This window comes from Pleurodeles waltl, chromosome 1_2, assembly GCF_031143425.1.
Source record: "Pleurodeles waltl isolate 20211129_DDA chromosome 1_2, aPleWal1.hap1.20221129, whole genome shotgun sequence".
NCBI lineage: Eukaryota > Metazoa > Chordata > Amphibia > Caudata > Salamandridae > Pleurodeles > Pleurodeles waltl.
In genome coordinates this window covers 171,163,028-171,183,659 of record NC_090437.1, presented here as the reverse complement: position 1 = coordinate 171,183,659, position 20,632 = coordinate 171,163,028, and the positions used below count along the sequence as shown (strand labels likewise).

Sequence of the window (20,632 nt, the reverse complement as noted above, 5' to 3'; positions counted from 1 at the left end):
AAAGCTTGGTTACACAGCCTAATATACTGCAACACTACAAGTAAACTGTACGCCACACTCCATCTCCCGACTTCTAGACCACAAGATATTTGGCTACTACCCGAGACCACCTGAAATAACCAGAGTCTGCGAAACTAGCTTCTTGACTACGGATGCTGGTTGCATATTCACTGACTTGGCCTTGTGACTCTCCAGCTGTCAGCCACTGATATGACCTGTTGTTTATCTCTAACTGCATTAGACTCCCTCCCCCGCAGTCTATACTTCCCTCCCATATATTAAACTTTGCTATTAGTACCTCACCACGAGATACACCTTGTGTCCTTTGTGTAGCACTAATATTCAGTACCACTACGTTTCCCCCCATTATTGCAATCATTTTTGGTTTATCAATGTTATGATAAAATGATTAAAAAAAAGATTTAAAAAAAATACATTTCACATAGTTCTATAATAAGAGAAGTGGTGTGCCAAAGCCACTTGTCCCTTTTATCTAATGGGTATTGTTTAGGACTTTATTTTTATTTGTGGTGCATTGTCATTCAGCGCACACCTTATTTGCTAAGATGTTGCAAATCAGTGTGTTTACTCTTTCTAATAGCTTAGTTATCATAAAATTGATTTTGCATTTGTTATAGTTTGATATAGTACAAAGCCAGCAGTTACCTATACATCTGGCCACTTGATTGTCAGTAAAATCGCCACGAAGAATCTTAGCAATAGTTTAAAAACTAGCAAGTCTGGGACATTAGTGCTACGCAACGCTAACACCAGAACAGTGCAAGATATCTTGTCTATACTGTAGTTAACAACAGACTATATTTTCACAGTAAACCCATGCAAATGAGTAATTTCTGATGTATACAAAGTTCTGTATCTTCGTTGTCAGGCGCTCCATTTCTCCATAATTCTTTTGATTTGCAAAATGAAGAGGAAGAGCCTACTGTGAGCTTAAGGAGCCAACCTGCGGCAGAGGCTGGTGAAAGCAGCACTGCCTCAAGTTCAGGTAAGCATGGAATACTCCTTAGCCCATGATATATTTGTAATTTTTATTTGTGTTTGTAATTGCATTTATATAGCACTTACTACCTTTGATGAGGCCTTGAAGCACTTTACTCTGGGTAGCACGCGGCTCGGGAACCCATGGTCAGTGATTAATCCAGTGACTATTAGTTATTGCTGGTTATTGGGAGTGGTCTTGTGCACTGAAGAAGGCCATTCCATGCATTTATTCTAGCGTCTTCGTAATGGATGGATTAAATTAGTAGTTAGGTGTTCTCATTAGTGGAAGGAGGAGGGTGTGAGTTCATGCAGTAGGGTGATGGAATTAGCAGGTGAGCCAGTGGAGATTAGGTATCGCCTATTACTCACTTAGAGCTTTAAAGTAGTCTTCAGATGACAGGAGTATCACACTGTCAATGCACATTGCATACCATACTGCCTTCTTTCTAGTCCCCGTCGGCACACTGAAGCCACGAAGCTATAGTTTTAGAGGTATAATAAGCAAAACATGATCTAACATGTTGCAATTTAATTCTCTCCTACTCCCTTCATCGACATCTCCCATCCCCATCAACAGCACATTGAAGCACGCTTAGCAGCATACATGCGACACCAGTGTCATCTCTTTCTCGCACCTTCCCTCGTGTTTTTCCTTTCTCTTGCTCCTTCTGCAGCGCTTCGAAGTTGCATTGGGGGCATACACAGTATACAAATAATCTCCTCAGTTGTAGTATTTTATTTACTTGCACACTGTAACTTCCTTCTTCATTCAGATCAATCCTTGTGTTACATGCTGACAAAAACTCACAACTTCTTCTCATCTGTTACATTGGTGCTTAAGATAACGTCTCCCACTCCTGCCCGGTACGTTTTTCCTGATCTTGTTGATTAAATCCTAATAACATACCTGCATCTGAAATGGTTTTGTTTCTATACGTCATTAAATGAGGTTCGGTATCTAAGTTGCCTCTTCCGGAACCATGACATCTATGTTTTAAACATGGCTTCTCACCTAGACAAACTGTTTGATGAACCATTGTCTCTATGCACCTCACTTCCCTTATCTAACAAAATCAGTGCTCTAGGGAATAGGCCGAAGTACTAGTCAGTGTATTTTATATGGTAAAAAATATAAATACATTAAAAAAATAATGAGACATTTATAGTTGTTCTTCTCTTCATAGGCCCCATTAATAGACGTACATGAGGACCACAGAGAAAACGTCCCAAACAACCAATTATTTATTAACTTGAGGCACATTTGGTTTCTTGGGCCTGCAAGATCTGGGTAAAACTGTCTGATGGAGCATGGTATAATGTAGTTTACCCCCACACTACTTACTGACCATAATGTTTGAAAATTGAATGTCAGATTATTTTACCTTTTATATATGTATATATATGTATATATATTTTTATTTCTTAATAAACAGGACATGCGGTTATCCCAGAAGTTGTTGTGGTGCGAATCAAAGAAGAGGGAGATGTCTATCCCTCTGACTCTCAGGACTGTGAGATAATAGAAAGCACCAGTAGCCCAAATGGTGAGTTAAAATGCTTATCACCTTGTGGTGAAAGTAGGAGATATTTGAAGGAGCTTTTTGTCATTTAAAAAATATGTTTCTTGTTGCAAGAATACAACCCTGTTACAGAAAGGCCGTAACGTATGATACAATATGGTACTGGGGGTGGAATGGCTTATGCATCACATGATACGATTTTCACATTCAGAAAGGGGTGGTTGGGTATATCGTTCAGCCTCTGTATCCTATATAGTATGCCTGGTGTATTAGATGCATACTGGTGAAGAGCCTGGGGTTTTACCTTTAGGTCTGCTCATATGGAGGAATGTGAACACCTATAGTGGACATGAAAGGCAGCAGTCCTAAGCAAGAGGGAGACCAACCCCAAAGCTTGAAATGCAGCCCATCCAATCTGTCTTTAGCTGGATTGAGGTAATGTTCAGTTTGATCCTGACTGCAGACTGCTGTTGAGGCCCTGGCATTGCTGAATGAATGCCTAGAAAGGCAGATGATATCAGGACACGAATGCTTAAATATTGGCACATGGGGGCATCTAATTGTACAGTGAGTCAGTCATCAATATGTTTATTTGAACCACAAGCCCATTAGCAATAGATTCAAGCATCATAAAACACAATCAAGGTATAAACGTTTACAATCATTAAATATCTTGCCAGGGCACAAATTACATCCAAACTATGCATTTGAAATAAAAAGGTTTTTGCTATCAGTCTAGATCTTAGATTATATTTAAAAAACAAAATATGCTTTAACATTTTCCGGCAAGGCATTACAAAAATAACAACATTCTAGCAAGGCATATTCTTTAGTGCAGTGCATCCTTAACCCACATCCACACATCCCTTCTGCATAACTAAATAATGAAATTCCTGATCGGTGAGAATAAAGAAAGTGAAGTCCTATTCTAGATTTGATTATATCATTCCGCACATGAGAACTTGTGGTCTCATGTAAATATGAGAAAGAAACGTTAGCTTCCCAGGAATCACAGAAATCTAGCGTAAAAACCTTAATGCACAAATAACGAACGTCTCTTTCTCTTGAAACTCTCCGACTCAGGTCGGCCAGTTCCTTTTTTTGAGTATGCTAATGGTTGAGCTACATTAAAATGATCGTCCTTCAAGGCGACTGCCATAACCTGTAACCACTTCCTGAGCTTGGATGTCCAATTGAGTTTCCTTTTGATTATTTTGTCTTTACATACCATGCCCCTTGGTTAATGATTTACTCCAAATCTCAGTGAGCATACTAATGGAATAGGATCCCAGGATTGGAATCCTGTTTCAGTTTGAATAGCAGAAACCATTGCACATTTCGGGAAGGGTAGCTTTCGTAGACAGCCACCTTCAAACTTTTCCCCTTCTAGTTCGGAGATCAGGCCCAAAAGATCCACTCTATTTAGGGATTGTGACAGGACTGAAGTTGTCTTGCCATCACAGCTTTTGGATGGATGCTTATCATCTGCTATAAATGATGCCCCAGCATGTTCCGACATGGCGAGCTTCTCGTCATACTCTCTTTGTCTAGGGAGAGCAGTCCTATGAAACTTTGGGGAGGAGAGCCAGAATAATGTAGTTTGGAGTGCTTTGTTATATAGCAAGGATCCCTCTTTCCGTAAAGGACTGTCATCTTTGTCCTTGAAATAAATGACAGTTGCAGTCATGAGGAATGTGATGTTATTTTTTTTTAAATTTGTTTATTAAGGTTACTGCAATGTACAGCATTCACTATATCGTGGCTGTGACTTACTTTCAGCAATTACATCAACATTTACCTCTGACTTCTCATAACATATTCAGTGAGACAGGGGCTTTATATTGCAGCTGTGAGTGAGATAACGTCTGAAAACGAAAAGCAAAACAGTGCTAACTTTGAGGTTGTTCTCATATGTCAGATGTGAGTGTGTAGTCATGTGGGTGACCTCTGGGTGACTCTTGATGCGCGTCTAATTCAGTATTTATGTGGCCAATTGAGTTGTGGACCATTATGTCTTTCGTATCTTAGTCTAGTCCACGGTTGTCCGGTGACAATGATTGTGTTTACAGTGGGTGCATGTCATCATCTTGATTGTTTTAGAGTTTGTGTAGGAGGTCATCCTATGATTCAGCTATGGGACGCTTTTGTAGGCCCCTCAGCTCCTCATTATGTAGTGCCACTGATTCCACTGTAGCACCGTATCCTGCCAATGTGGGGCCTCATTAAAATCAACTTTCTAGCCAGCACCATTGCCAATCACTAAAGCGAGTTGTGGCCCCTTTCGGTGGCCATGGAGTTGTACAAAACAAGTGTCTAGCCTATTCATGTCTGACTTACCAGAGACTCTCTGGAGAAACGTACAGATCACATCCCAGAAATGTTGTGCAATAGGACAATCCTAAAACATATGTAGTATATCCACCAGTGGTTGCGATGACAGGCAAAGGATTCTGTGGGGTATATTTTATGTCGTGTAGCTGGTGTTAAATAGGCTTTATGTAGGATAATATGTTGTGTGGATTGAAAGAGAGCATTGTGCAAGACCTTGCATGGGTATGTGAGCACCCACTTCCATTCCTCTGGGGTCGATGGTCGTTCCAGATCTCGTTCCCCCTGAGCTTTCAGGCCAGACAGCGGGTCTGTGGTACTTTTGAGATGGCTCTCACTATCTATGTAACAAGGCGTCGCTATGTCCTCAAGGTGAAGAGCACCTGTATCAGCGAATACTTGACAGGATCGTGGACCTCCATTCCCCAGAGGCGTTTGATCTCAGCTGTCAAGTTTCTGTGTGTTAAAAACTGCCCAGGCGGTAAGTTAGCTTGCTGCGACAAAACATCAGACAGGATCGTATTATGATCTTGAAACAGAGCTCTTACTGTGTCCACCCCATCGGTGCCCTGTGTCGCCATTCCCTTCTTGCCCACTGCCCTGCGATAGACTTCCAGGGAGCTCAGCGGTACATTTGACATGCACGGTAGCATGTTCCCAGTAAATTTCAGTGCTCTGCTATAGCTTCTGTGAATAACACAGAAGAGACATTTACGATATGCGGGTATTGGTGGTTGTGGAAGGAACATCTCCCGTATTCTTTTGAAGGTGTAGCTGAACACCGGTGTCACCTCTGTTAGGTTACGTCCCATAAGCCATCAGGCTGGTCATTGCAATTGGGTCGCAAGATAGTAAAGTTTGAAGATCGGGCGCCAAGGGCCCCAGCCTCTGAGGGTATTGCAGTTTTACTAGGGAAATTGCATCTCCCTCTATTCCAAATGAGATCCCCCAGCATCCCACCTAGCAGACAAAATACACCCACACGGGATGGGGACTGGTAAATTACAAATGAATAAAGCAGCATTAGCAGCGTTACCATCTTTGATAATGTGGCCGCCCCTGTATTGTTGGAGGGAGCTATTTTCAAAATGCAATTTGAAGCCATAGTGCAGCGATGGCTTTCATCAGGTTGCCTTCTAGTAGAGAGCGTGTGGTGTGGTACATATTGATACCCAAAAAGCTAAATGTGTGGGCCACTCACTGTATGTGATGGGTGGCCAGTATGATTTCTTGAGCACAACAGTCTGGGTGTAGTGGGAACAAGCATGTCTTTGCCCACTTGACTCCAAGGCCTAAGGCTGCTTTGAAAGCAGTTAAGACTCTTGTTATTTCGGCCACTCCCTCACATATGTCCCTCACATATAAGAGGGTGTCTTCCCCTTAGTGGGAAACCACATGTTTTTCACCCCACATAGAGATACCTGAGGCCTGACGAAATTGGTGCTTTCGCTGCGCAAGTTTTCATTGCCAAAGCAAACAATGAACGATAAACCTATAAAGAGGTTGAAATTAGCTGATCAGTGTTTAACCTGGTTGTTGGTTCCACGTACAGAAATTTTAACTAAGCGAAGCAGTCTGTCTTCCATTCTTACCTTCCACAGCACTGCAAACTTATACTCCCAGTCTAGCATATCAAATGCCTTTTCTAGGTCTAGTACCAGTCACGCAGAGTAGGCTAGTTGTGTCAAAGCTTCCTGGAGGATTCGGAAGAGGCAACACAAAAGAGGTGGACCTCCTAGGTATGAACCCGTTCTGATCAGTGTGAATCAAGTGGGGCATGCAGTCGAGGAAACGCATGGCAAGGACATTGTGTTGGATTTTGTAATCACATCTCATCATGGCCAACAACCGGTATAAAGTCATGTCCAAGGGACCCCTGCCTGGTTTAAGAAGGGAGACTAAAAATGCCTCTTGCATCGAGCATGGTAAGATGCCAGCGTCCATCGCTGATGAGTACATTTCAGCCAATTTTGGGATCAGTATATCAGCAGGTGACTATAGAGCTCAATAGGCAAGCCTGGGGTTTTGTATGTAGGGAAGTCACCTGATTTCGTGCTCAGTTACGGGGCTTCTGTTCCACTGTCACTCTAGAGAGTGTGATAGTGGAAAGGAACACTGCCAACCCCAGGCGAATCAGGGCATGCTTGGAGTTGTATAATGTTTGATAATGCGTATGAAATCCCCTGTGAATGTTGTTTTGGGAGTATACAACTGTGGTGGGGTCCTTTAGTATAGATGCTACGGTGCTGCGTCTGTTTTGCCTTTCAGGAGCAAAGCGAGGTGACGACACAAATTGTCTCCTTCCACATGAATTTTTGGCTTGATGCGCTCTGTAATCAAGGCACCGCAGGAAGTCAAGGAGGCGAGCGTGCTGCTCTAGTGCCACAAAGAGAAGGGCCTGATCTGCATTAGGCCACCTATCTGCCCTTTCTAGGTCTGGTAATGAGGTCTCAAGTTGGTCACACTTGTGGTTTAATGTACTTCTAGTACCTATGATGGCATGTATGCAGTGTCCCAGTGCAGCTGTTTTTAATACAACCCACTCAATGAGTCGGGTTGTCGATGTGTTGGTGTTTTCTGCTATATAGTTTACCAGGACATCGCAAATGGTGGCATGGAAAACTTGGTCTTCCATTGCATTGCTGCGGACTGTAATTTCTACAGGGACCCCTGGGGTGTGCCCCCCCCCCCACCAAGAAAGTTGTATCAATAGGCGATTGTGATCTGAGAGTGTCTTGCCCAAATATTTGGCATGTAAATCATGAGAGGGTAGCAGAAGGAATAATCTTTACTATCAAGTTGTAGAGTACACCAGCTATCAACTAGGGACCAGTGTGTAGCCCATTGTGTCAGATGTGTCACAGTGTAGACCATAGGGCCGTTTGGTTGAAGGTATGACTGATCTATTATAGGATCAAGAACACTAGTAATGTCTCCTCCTATTATCCAGGGCATATATGCCCAGCGTGTCAAGTGAGATGAGAGGGAGGCGAGGAATGCAGATTGTCTGGTGGCAAGTAGACAGTTCCCATTAGTATCATTGTGACAACCAGCACTTTTCTATTAGATCATGTTGCCCTCAGGATCAATTTCCACAGAAAAGAGGCCAAACAGTTGAGAGGTTCACTCCCCTAGCAAATCTCGAGTACTCAGTTCCATAACACTGACCCTTCTGAAGCTTTTGACTAACCCTTGGAGAGGAGTGTTTCCTATAGGAATGTTATTTGTGCCCCCATCTCTAGAGGTAATGGTGTATAGAGTGTTGCTTTTTTTGCAGTAGTCCACGTTGTAGGAGGCTGGACTGGCTTGTAGTGAGTACCAAGGGGTACTTGCACCTTGCACCAGGCCCAGTTATCCCTTATTAGTGTATAGGGTGTCTAGCAGCATAGGCTGATAGATAATGGTAGCTTAGCAGAGCAGCTTAGGCTGAACTAGGAGACGAGTGAAGCTCCTACAGTACCACTTAGTTGTCATATGCACAATATCATAAGAAAACACAATACACAGTTATACTAAAAATAAAGGTACTTTATTTTTATGACAATATGCCAAAGTATCTCAGAGTGTACCCTCAGTAGGAGGATAGCAAATATACACAAGATATATATACACAATACCAAAAATATGCAGTATAGTCTTAGAAAACAGTGCAAACAATGTATAGTTACAATAGGATGCAATGGGGACACATAGGGATAGGGGCAACACAAACCATATACTCCAAAAGTGGAATGCGAACCACGAATGGACCCCAAACCTATGTGACCTTGTAGAGGGTCGCTGGGACTATTAGAAAATAGTAAGGGTTAGAAAAATAGCCCACCCCAAGACCCTGAAAAGTGAGTGCAAAGTGCACTAAAGTTCCCCAAAGGACATAGAAGTCGTGATAGGGGAATTCTGCAGGAAAGACACAAACCAGCAATGCAACAACGATGGATTTCCAGTCGAGGGTACCTGTGGAACAAGGGGACCAAGTCCAAAAGTCACAAGCAAGTCGGAGATGGGCAGATGCCCAGGAAATGCCAGCTGTGGGTGCAAAGAAGCTGCTACTGGACGGTAGAAGCTTAGGTTTCTGCAGGAACGACAAGGGCTAGAGACTTCCCCTTTGGAGGACGGATCCCTCACGCCGTGGAGAGTCGTGCAGAAGTGTTTTCCCGCCGAAAGACCGCCAACAAGCCTTGCTAGCTGCAAATCGTGCGGTAAGGGTTTTTGGACGCTGCTGTGGCCCAGGAGGGACCAGGATGTCGCAAATTGCGTCAGGAGTCAGAGGGGACATCGAGCAAGACAAGGAGCCCTCTCAGCAGCAGGTAGCACCCGGAGAAGTGCCAGAAACAGGCACTACGAGGATGCGTGAAACAGTGCTTACCCGAAGTCGCACAAAGGAGTCCCACGTCGCCGGAGAACAACTTAGGAGGTCGTGCAATGCAGGTTAGAGTGCCGTGGACCCAGGCTGGACTGTGCACAAAGGATTTCCGCCGGAAGTGCACGGAGGCCGGAGTAGCTTCAAAAGTCGCGGTTCCCAGCAACGCAGTCTGGCGTGGGGAGGCAAGGACTTACCTCCACCAAACTTGGACTGAAGAGTCACTGGACTGTGGGAGTCACTTGGACAGAGTTGCTGGATTCAAGGGACCTCGCTCGTCGTGCTGAGAGGAGACCCAGGGGACCGGTGATGCAGTTCTTTGGTGCCTGCGGTTGCAAGGGGACGATTCCGTCGACCCACGGGAGATTTCTTCGGAGCTTCTAGTGCAGAGAGGAGGCAGACTACCCCCACAGCATGCACCACCAGGAAAACAGTCGAGAAGGCGGCAGGATCAGCGTTACAGAGTTGCAGTAGTCGTCTTTGCTACTATGTTGCAGTTTTGCAGGCTTCCAGCGCGGTCAGCAGTCGATTCCTTGGCAGAAGGTGAAGAGAGAGATGCAGAGGAACTCGGATGAGCTCTTGCATTCGTTATCTAAAGTTTCCCCAGAGACAGAGACCCTAAATAGCCAGAAAAGAGGGTTTGGCTACCTAGGAGAGAGGATAGGCTTGCAACACCTGAAGGAGCCTATCAGAAGGAGTCTCTGACGTCACCTGGTGGCACTGGCCACTCAGAGCAGTCCAGTGTGCCAGCAGCACCTCTGTTTCCAAGATGGCAGAGGTCTGGAGCACACTGGAGGAGCTCTGGACACCTCCCAGGGAAGGTGCAGGTCAGGGGAGTGGTCACTCCCCTTTCCTTTGTCCAGTTTCGCGCCAGAGCAGGGCTAAGGGGTCCCTGAACCGGTGTAGACTGGCTTATGCAGAAATGGTCACCAAATGTGCCCATGAAAGCATTTCCAGAGGCTGGGGGAGGCTACTCCTCCCCTGCCTTCACACCATTTTCCAAAGGGAGAGGGTGTAACACCCTCTCTCAGAGGAAGTCCTTTGTTCTGCCATCCTGGGCCAGGCCTGGCTGGACCCCAGGAGGGCAGAAGCCTGTCTGAGGGGTTGGCAGCAGCAGCAGCTGCAGTGAAACCCCAGGAAAGGCAGTTTGGCAGTACCAGGGTCTGTGCTACAGACCACTGGGATCATGGGATTGTGCCAACTATGCCAGGATGGCATAGAGGGGGCAATTCCATGATCATAGACATGTTACATGGCCATATTCGGAGTTACCATTGTGAAGCTACATATAGGTAGTGACCTTTATGTAGTGCACGCGTGTAATGGTGTCCCCGCACTCACAAAGTCCGGGGAATTGGCCCTGAACAATGTGGGGGCACCTTGGCTAGTGCCAGGGTGCCCTCACACTAAGTAACTTTGCACCTAACCTTTACCAGGTAAAGGTTAGACATATAGGTGACTTATAAGTTACTTAAGTGCAGTGTAAAATGGCTGTGAAATAACGTGGACGTTATTCCACTCAGGCTGCAGTGGCAGGCCTGTGTAAGAATTGTCAGAGCTCCCTATGGGTGGCAAAAGAAATGCTGCAGCCCATAGGGATCTCCTGGAACCCCAATACCCTGGGTACCTCAGTACCATATACTAGGGAATTATAAGGGTGTTCCAGTAAGCCAATGTAAATTGGTAAAATTGGTCACTAGCCTGTTAGTGACAATTTGGAAAGAAATGACAGAGCATAACCACTGAGGTTCTGGTTAGCAGAGCCTCAGTGAGACAGTTAGTCACTACACAGGTAACACATTCAGGCACACTTATGAGCACTGGGGCCCTGGCTGGCAGGGTCCCAGTGACACATACAACTAAAACAACATATATACAGTGAAAAATGGGGGTAACATGCCAGGCAAGATGGTACTTTCCTACACACGTCACCAAATTTAGCTTACTCATCTGGGAAATGTGGTGTGGCAGGGTGAGGGGAGGGGATCAGAACCCCCGGAGGGGTGGTGGAGGAAAAAGTGCACAGTGCAGTACCATGCATCCCATAAAAGCCTTGTCAACATAAACATCCCAGCTCCCAGACCTAGGGTGGCGGGCAAAATCTAGCTGCCCAAACCTGAATTACAATATCAACAAGTCCAGTTAATGAAAGTGTCCTTTGGATGCACCTTTTGCCTGAGAGGCCAAAGAGCGGCAAAGCAGAGGTGGGCATGCCCACAACTGTCAGCTGGATACCTACTGCGTTTGATCCAGATTCTTGGCAAGGAGTGCACATCTTCAGGCTCCAGGAGCTTTATCCTGTGGTCTAGGGGTGGGGGATCTAAGTATGTTCAGTAGAAATATCCAACAGGCGGGCAGCACTGCGAGAGTCGCCTCATCTTCAGAACTTAGTTCTTCTGCCATTTGCGGCAGTAGATGTCACGCTAAGCTGGGAGTCTGAAGAACAGCTATCCTAAGAAGCATTGTCTGACCCCACTGAAAGGTAAGTTGTGTTCTGGTCTCAGAGGTGGGCTGCCATGGCAAAAGCTGCGATTCTTTAACAGTGTGCCTCTGCAGATGATGGAGCACTGGAGACTCTGGTAGAAGCTCCTCATGGCTGTGGTGTCACCCAGACTGTAGCTTCTTCGAGTTGCTTCTCCACAGTGTTAGATTGCTAATCTTGGGCGAGGCTTGTCTCCATCGCTCGACCCAGTCCCATGGGTTTCCTGGCTCTGTGAAGAGGTATGACTTTCCATTCGCCATCACTTTGAGTTTTGCAAGAAAAATGAGTGAATATTTGAAACTAGCAACTATCAGTTTGCGTTTCCTGTCCGTGAATGATGCACGCTGACGTTGGACTGCAATGATGCTATCTGAGAAGCGCATGATCTGATCATTGTCGTAATTGATTCAGTCCTGTCATCTGGTGGCTTGGAGTACTTTTTCCCTCCCCCTTACGTTTAGCAGCTTGGCCACTACAGGCCTTGAGGTAGCACCAGGTGTTGGGGCTTTGGCAGGCATTCAGTGCGTATGTTTCACTGTAAAGTGAGGGAAAGTAAGCAATGGGGTAGTCTCCATCTACCACCCACCTACCCCCCTGTGACCCCAACAATATCACTATTATCTGATAGAGACTTCTAGCTGCAGAGTCCTTACCTTTGAATTCCCTGGCGCCAGCTTCGAATCCGGAATCTTTTTGCTGAGCAATACCCTGCAGGCGCTGTTGAGTGGCGTTCTTCGAATACGTCTACGTCGTCCAGCTCCGCATGGCTATGTCAGCATTGCTGAAGCTGTCTGTGACGACAGGGTCGCCTATAAAGGCACCACCCCGGCGCGCGTACGTCAGCTCTTTTCTTTCCGTGCCAGTTAATCGCAGGTTCGGGATTGAGCTACCCTTTGCTTTTTTGGGCAAGCCTTTTTTCAACACTTTGTCGGAGATTTTTGTTGTCTGTGCGAGGAACATGTCATCTAGGAAGACGGGGTTCACAGCTGTGTGGCCTCGACAGGAGCCATGCCTCGAAGTAGTGCTCCGACTGCCGGGCCATGGCACCCAAAGCTTTGAGGGAGTGGTCCCTAAAACTCATGGCAGCCCGGTAGTCGAGTTCGGTTGGCGTGACTCCTCGAAGGTCACGGTCCTGCTCAAGGAGGAGGCCGCTGGACCCGTCCAGGATCCCCAAGTCCTCTTCGTCCCACCTGAGGTCCTCGAGGCACTCAGGGAAGAGGCACAAGAAGAAGAGGAAGTCAAAGACTTCGCAATGCCCATTGACCGACGAGGCTTCTTGGGAACGTTGACGTTCCGAGCACGATTCTGCGGAGCGGTTGCCAGGGCCCACTTTGCAATCTCCCCCCTTTCCGGGAGCCGGAGCGACCCCCGCTCAAATAAAAGAGTTTTACGAAGCCATGCTTCATAGTTTTTGAGCGGGCTGACACCACAGGTGGATGTAAGGACCATGTGGGGCCAGCAAGGGCCCCATCGGGTTCGACATCGGCAGCTTCGACCTCAGTGCCGTTGGGGACCCCAGGATCCCATATCGGTTCAGGACCGGTGCCGGTTTCTCACAGTTAGCCTCCTCTGGCACCAGGCCCTATGTCAATGCTTCCTCAACTACCAGCGCCCACTGGTGGTGGAAGCCCAATCCTCATTACTGATGATCCGGAGCAGGAACGACGCCAATTCTGACTTCAACAGCACCGATTAGGCCCAGATCAGTGCCTGAGGCTTATTATGAACATCCAGGCACGGGTGAGGAGTGGAAGGGATCTGAGGACTCTTTAAAGAATGGTATGGAGCAGGAGCAGGACTGGTATAAGGATCTAAGGGAAGCCAAAGGACTGGATACTTCTCCAGATACTGGTATGCGCTCACTTCCTTGTATATCCAAAAACTTCCATTGGTCCTCACATAGAAGCCCTAGCTCCAGTGCCACTGCGTCTACCCTTCCTCCAAGATCCAGCCTGGTTTCCATGATGGCTTTAAGGATGGTGTCCAACTTTGTGTCCATGGGGGTCCAGGTGGTGATGGGACTGCAGTCTCAGCAGGGTTTCTCTGTCCCCGCATGCCACTTAGCAGAGTTCAGTGCTTCCATGAGAGTGAGGCAGAAGTAGTTGGGGAAAAGTGCTCCCTCGTCTACACTAGGCCCATCGTCCCCTAGCAACTCTCTCCAGGTTTGTTCACGCTGGGGAGGCACCACTAGCCTAGTATGCTCTCCTGAGACTACTGTCATGTGGATCCAGCATTGGCAGGTTTTTGCTACTGGGCAAGGCACCTCATCAGACCTTGTGTATCCATTGTAGGAAATGCAGGGCAAGGCTGGCAGGGGTCTATTTGCTCCCAAGGAATGTCTGTTGGTAATCCCCAGGCAGGGGGTGCCGAATGGAGAGGAAAAGAGGCACCAGTTTCACTTTAGGCCTCCACCCTAGCCTCTGCAGAGTAGATCCTTCGCTCCCACTACAGGCAGAGGCAGGATGGGCAGGCGCTCACCAATCAGCCACCCTTTAGCCACTGGCACTGCCCCAGGCCTCCGCTTGTCCAGGCAGCCCTGACAAGCCTCTCGTCATTGCACCCTTTGACATCCCAGGCACTGAAACAGAACCTACCAAGCACCTCTGCAACCAAGTAGCTGGTGTAATGCAGTATGCCCTTAGTCGCCACCACCTGCTGGAAGGTCTACAATCTGCTCAGTGGTCACAGCACACTTGTCTCAGTCTTCCTGCAGCCACGGATCCAGTGTGGCCTCACGGGCAGGAACCAGATGACCCCCCAGTCCCCTCACAGCACCCTCTCATTCGAAGGGACAATCTGCCCACCTCAGGCTTTCTCTCACTGCCCCAGGCCGGTTAGATACTGGTGCATTTCGGGCCCTCGCAACTGGGCCTCACTATCTGGCGTCCGCCATCTTGCAGCACCTGGCTACGCCTCGAAAGGAATATGGTGTTAACTGCAGAAACTAGCTTGCAGACTTTGACTTTAAAACTTTCTGCCTTTTCAACCATGGACAAGAATAAACAGTGAATGAAAGCATCATCTTCCTCTCCTTCGCAACTATAACTAAGGCAAAGTAAAACAGAAAAAGTGGAATGCACAGTATTTAGCAAACAGACAGTCAGTTGTTTCTGGCAGCGAAATACATGTTTTGTAAAATTACAGTCCTTTTAGAGCTGTTACTGACAAAAACATTGTGAACCGTTGAAGGTGACCCATTGAGTTTAGTTACAGGAAATACGGATAGGCCCAGGACGACAGTGCCTTGTGTTACATGTGGTTTCTGAATGGTTTAAATGTTTTTCATATTTTTTGTAACAAAAAATGAAATATGTACATGCATCTATTGCATGTTATTACAGGTAACAGTACCTATCATTTGTCTTTAGATGTGTCTGGAACAAAATATTACTTTTGTATTGTTTCTTTTGCACCCTGGCATAATGCCCAGAGTCCGAGCTGGACAGTACTGATGGGGCAGTAAATCCATACCAGTACTTTGTAATTACAAAGTTAAGCCCCATGGAATGGGGAATTACTGTGTGGGACCTGTTTTACCAGTTGTAAAACCACATGAGATTCTACATTGAATTGTACCTGATTTGAGCAGGTAGTAAATGTATGCTTCTGCTCCAAGATTGGGTAAGGTGGAGGGGGTTTCAGTGAGTAGGGGTGGAAAGGAAAAGGTACATTCTAGCAGGGAGGAGCATTGTATGCTCCCCCTTGCCAAAAAAAAAGGGTGAGTGAGGCTTGGCTGATGCTGCTGCCAAAACCTCGAGCAATTTTGTGCAGATACAACAGCTGACTCAGTATCAGGCAAAGTGGAATTTCATATGGGAATCCTGCTCTGTCTGGCATGTAATCTGGGGCCTAGGGGTCTCTTCTACCTTGTACTTTGTCTATTTATTGTCTGATCAACAAAGATGTTTTTATTGTCTCATGCATATGTAAGGGGTGGTTTGAGAATAACTAGAATAGCTAGAATAGAATGTTTTTAGAGTATACTGGAAAATTCTTCCTCCATATGCTTTGTGTGCTTTCCCTGATGACCCCTCCAGAACTGCCAGTTGACTTGTACAGCGGAAAAGCCTTGTGGGAAAGAGAGTAGGGATAACAGCATTAGGACTAGAATGTTGAAACCATTAAAAGGTAGAGGGTAGAAAGGAACATCCATCCAGGTAACAAGTGAGATTCTGTTTTACGTATTAAGAGATCAGGATTTAGGGGTTGAGTTAGATGTTGGCAGACAAGATACTCCATCACAGCAGTGACAGATACCTGTCTGCCAATATCAAAATCCCAAAGGATATAATGGGATTTAGATATTGACAGACGGGATATCCGTCGCCATTATGATGGAGTAACTTGTCCGCCAATCCCTAAATTAGGCACTTAGTTACATTTAGATTTGATCACAAAAAACATACAGATGTGATGGGTAAGTTCATGAACAGCATAACAGTGGAATAGAAGTGATAACCATTAATAAATGTATTAACTACTGAAGAACATAAACGTTATCCTGAATTCTATTTAATACATTGACAATTAATACATTTCAAACACATCAGCACATGTTGTGAGATCAGGCAGGTCGTCTTGTGTGAGTGGACACTTGCTATTTATTTCCCTTTGAACATGCCTTGATGCATCTCTAATTGCCTACACCCTCTTTCCTATAACACACTTTTTCTTATGTGTTTGTTACCAAACTGCTGTAAATTAATTTTCTATCTGCTCCTTCATTTTCCACTTTCGACCTATATCATTTGGTACTACAATGCTAAAGCTATTTTGCATCAACAGTTTTGCAAGCTTGATAGGACATCGTTGGAATAGACGTATTTGGTTCTTTTTGGAGCTGTGTGATTCTTAACAAAAGCAGTTCCACAAAGCAAGAAATCCAAAATCACCTAGAGAATAATTAAACATTGTTCTTGTGTATATTGATGTTGTAATAACTTCATTGTCAACTATCAGAAACAGATTTGAAATTGCTGTAGATTTGCCAGGACTGAGTTAACCTACTGTCAGTCCACTGCTAGCAGTATGCTGTGCATTGTCCGGTCAGATTGTTTCCCTTCTTACCTTGCTTTTTACATATACTAAATGCCATAACAGCCCCACCTACTCCCATAACTTTGCACACTACTACTACAGAGTTTATAACGCAGTGTTATCTTTATACACTTCATTTAATAGTATAACAGGTGTGAATAGTTTTCTAACACATCAAAAAGTAATGACTAATGTATTTTAATCCAACAGGCATTGGAAACATGAACAAAAAAGCAACCATTGGAGAATCAACAGAAAATGTGCCAAGGAATACAAAATATAGAACAACCATGTGGTCAGAAGACAATTGGAAAAAGGGAACTGAGAAAATTGTGCAACATGAAAGAGGTTTTATACATTTTAAATCTTCCAATTCAAATCAGCCAACCCCCAAACCAGGGAGACTGGATAAATGCAAAGAACATGAAAGTAAACTGAGGAGTTTAGAGTTTTTTAAATCACTTCCAAGCACACTGCAGAATCCAAGAATTTTCAGATGCACCGTATGCGATAAAAGTTATGGCCTAAAGGGAGAACTTATTAGGCATATGATTACACATTCAGGAATTAGGCCATATCCATGTACTGAATGCGGGAAAAGCTTTTTTCAGATGCCACATCTTATAAGACACCATAGAACACATAGTGGTGAAAAACCATATTCGTGTTCATTCTGTCACAAAAGATTTAATAGAAAAGATAATCTTAACGGACATGAAAGGATACACACTGGAGAGAGACCATATAAATGCAGTGAATGTGAAAAAAGATTCATTCGTAAAAGTGATCTTAATGAACATCGACGAAAACATTTTTAGAACAATCTGAAGTCAACAGATAACCCGGAAGGGAACTGTCTTATGAACATGAGGGCAGGTTTTCTTTTTCCATGCCCAGATTTGAGGATCAAGTTAAATACTATCATCACATTTATTCAAAACTGTAATACAGTAAACAGAGGCTTTCACTATTACGCAATGGAGTAGGCTCTACTAGTGTCTATCATAAACAAGCAGGTATGCCTTAGTCTTGAAGAATATTGGGAAAGTGAAACAGAACATTTGCTGTAGCCATTGATGGCTATATTTCACTACATTTAAAAAATTTATGTCAAACAAGTGATGCCTGAGGATGGATGGTATTAAAGCTTTTGAGCTCCTATTTTGAAAAACTTGGGGTTACAAGGTAGGGTTTCTCATGCCTCTGTTCTGATATTGAGTACCATTTGTCTGTACTACTTGGATAAGACAACCATTTTGATTTAAGCTTGATCAAAGTCTGACACATTCTGTGTCTTGCTCCAATGCTGTTGATATTTGTGCTGTTAATCTGCTGAATGTGATGAATGTGTATGGTTGGACAGATCACTGTCCCCAGTAGAATTCAGCAGGTGCAGCTGAAGGTCTGGTTTAGCCACGGTCTTCACAAAGACATCTGAAATTCAGCTGTCCCAAGGACTTAGAGCAAAAAGATGTCTGCGCTCCCTTCATCATGTTACACACTTGCCAAAGGCATGGTTAATAGTAATTGCCTCAAAACATGGTGATTATTTAATGTAGCTGACAATAGATTTGAATATTGGTCTTTGGAAGCCAAGTCAGCATTGTGACTAGAAACATTTCTTATAAAATGGGATGCGCTTGGCCCTTATTGTAGTCACAGATGATTTAAGTATGCACCAAAGTTAAGGAAACCTATTTACTTTAAGATGGACTTCAGTTGATCACAACAGACGTTATGATTGTCTTATTTTCATTCACTGAAAAACCCAAACATGGCTGCCGGTTGCATTGTAAAGAATTCCTTTTGCAGGATTTGAAATAGGTCTTGACAGTAACACTGTGAAACAAATGGCTAGGCCTGTGTGGATGTAAAGGTTGTGTGGTTTGAGGGGAATCTTTCAATGTGAAGTATTGCCTTTAATTCAGAGCTGAAGGGTATATTTTGTTTACTTGTAGCTGCAATGCACACAGTTTGGAACTTAATACATAGAATGTTAAACGGTTCAGAGGTTTTCAGCAGCACAGATTGTTTCTTATTATAGGTTTGTTTTTCTACCATGTCAACCGGCCACTCAGAAGTTGCCTTTTGATGTTGTCTCAAGGATAGAAATACACTGTCTTGAGGGAATGTAGTCTCCTTTGCCCATAGAAGAAGCATACTGATAAGTGCACAGCACAATAGAAAAAAAACAAATATTACTGCGGTAATATCTGTAAACACCAGGACCATCTTCACATACATTTTATGATTTGTCTTGTTTACAACTACTAATCAATCCAGTGTATTTTTATTATAAGCTGGAGCCTGCCTATCTTCTGGAGCTGTCCGCCTTTGACCAGAATCTTGACCTTCTAGCATTTGTTTGCCCAGTATTATCATTTTGGGTATCAGAGTTGAAAAGAACTAAGAAAAAACAATGTGAAGTTTATCAAGGTGGTTTGCAAAATAGTAGGAAAGATTTGCTTATGTTTGGTGTTACTGTGACACATTGGGTATCCAGTAAGCAAAGAAGTGATCAAAACACTGTCCACTTCATCCATTCGTCCAAGAACCCTTCCATTGAAAAACATGGCAAGTTAATGAGGGCAGAAATCACATGCTCACAAGAGGATGGGTATGGGTGTTAAGCAGCCATGAGAGAGACTTAAAAATCATGGAATACTTGGAACAACGGAACATGGTTGTAAGTAATTCAGAATCACTCAGTCAAGGTAGTTCGTATAACTGTGCGCTGCTGATCAATGTTAATTATTAGAGTAGCACTCAGTGTTGCATTAGAGAATGTGTGGATTGGAGAAATTGTACCAATCTGGAGTAGTCAAGTAGGGTCTTGCACAAAGACAGAATAGCTCAGTGACTTGCACCAGGATATAGCAATACAATGTGATTCCTAATTCAATGGGTTAGGTGTCATAATAGGTATACAAAACTTACAAGCAAATGACTCATATTATTGTCTTCTTCATTGATTTATAAACTGTTTTCACCTGCTGGTTGGCAAACCTAGAAGAGGAAGCAAATATTGTTAGCCGATTTTCAACACTGTTATTGTGACATTCGCAACTGCACAGTCTTTGTCCAGAGGCACTAGCCTTACTTGGAGGAGCTGGAGGGCATAACACATAAACACAGTACATATGAGGTTGTTAGTGCCTTGCACATTTATACAACATGTTTAGCGGCTTGAGATTTACACAAGTAACACCAGTGGAAAGACAAAGAAGGAAAATGGTGCTAGAAAATAATACCAATCTCAAACAATGTGAAAATAATCTACATTAGAATTATTGGAAATGTAACAATATTTGGGAAGTATGTTTACTGATTAGTTAAAGGAAGAGTGAAGCCTATAATTGCACTTGGGCGAGTAGAGCGAGGAAATTCATATTTGGCTTCACTACATGACTTGAGAGAATGAGGTATAATCAATTATTTGATAAACACAGCCTATATTTCTCTCTCTTTTGTATACTTTTTACGAATTACCAGATGTCGGGTGAAATATAGATTTATTGTAAATTATTTTATTGGCTATAACCATCGCATGTGGAAGGTACCCACCTTAATGTTATTATTTAATGTATAAATAGTACAAGGCATTTGTGAGTGTTAATATGATGTCCATTAATTGAATGATCGAATTTTGTTATTTTTAAGCATTATTGAAATAAAATTTATAAACAAAGTATTATGCTTTGCCCTCGTGTCTCCTAATAGTATGTGCAAGATTTAACTTGTCATGATTACCATCCAACTGAACAGAATGTCAGAAATGTTTTATTCTGAAAAGTAATCATAATAATAAACAATCGAGCCATATAAGAGAACAAAATAACCATATATATTAATGATGGAAGGTCAGGGTGGGAAAGAGCAGACCAGGTTTTATCCAATGGTTTT

The 20,632-nt window shown here is 44.1% G+C and overlaps 1 protein-coding gene across 3 annotated transcripts in view; it reads left to right on the top strand.

The window, feature by feature from the left end:
• The window catches only part of LOC138299072 (RB-associated KRAB zinc finger protein-like), a 51,464-nt gene extending 31,044 nt beyond the window's left edge, over positions 1–20,420 (top strand). For all 3 annotated transcript variants that reach the window (XM_069237055.1, XM_069237072.1, XM_069237063.1), the window contains 3 exons: positions 890–1,006; positions 2,436–2,546; positions 16,940–20,420. In XM_069237055.1, the coding sequence (XP_069093156.1) occupies positions 890–1,006; positions 2,436–2,546; positions 16,940–17,547 (836 nt within the window). In that variant the 3' untranslated portion in view covers positions 17,548–20,420. The remainder of the gene's footprint in view (positions 1–889; positions 1,007–2,435; positions 2,547–16,939) is intronic.
• Positions 20,421–20,632: the final 212 nt, after the last annotated feature.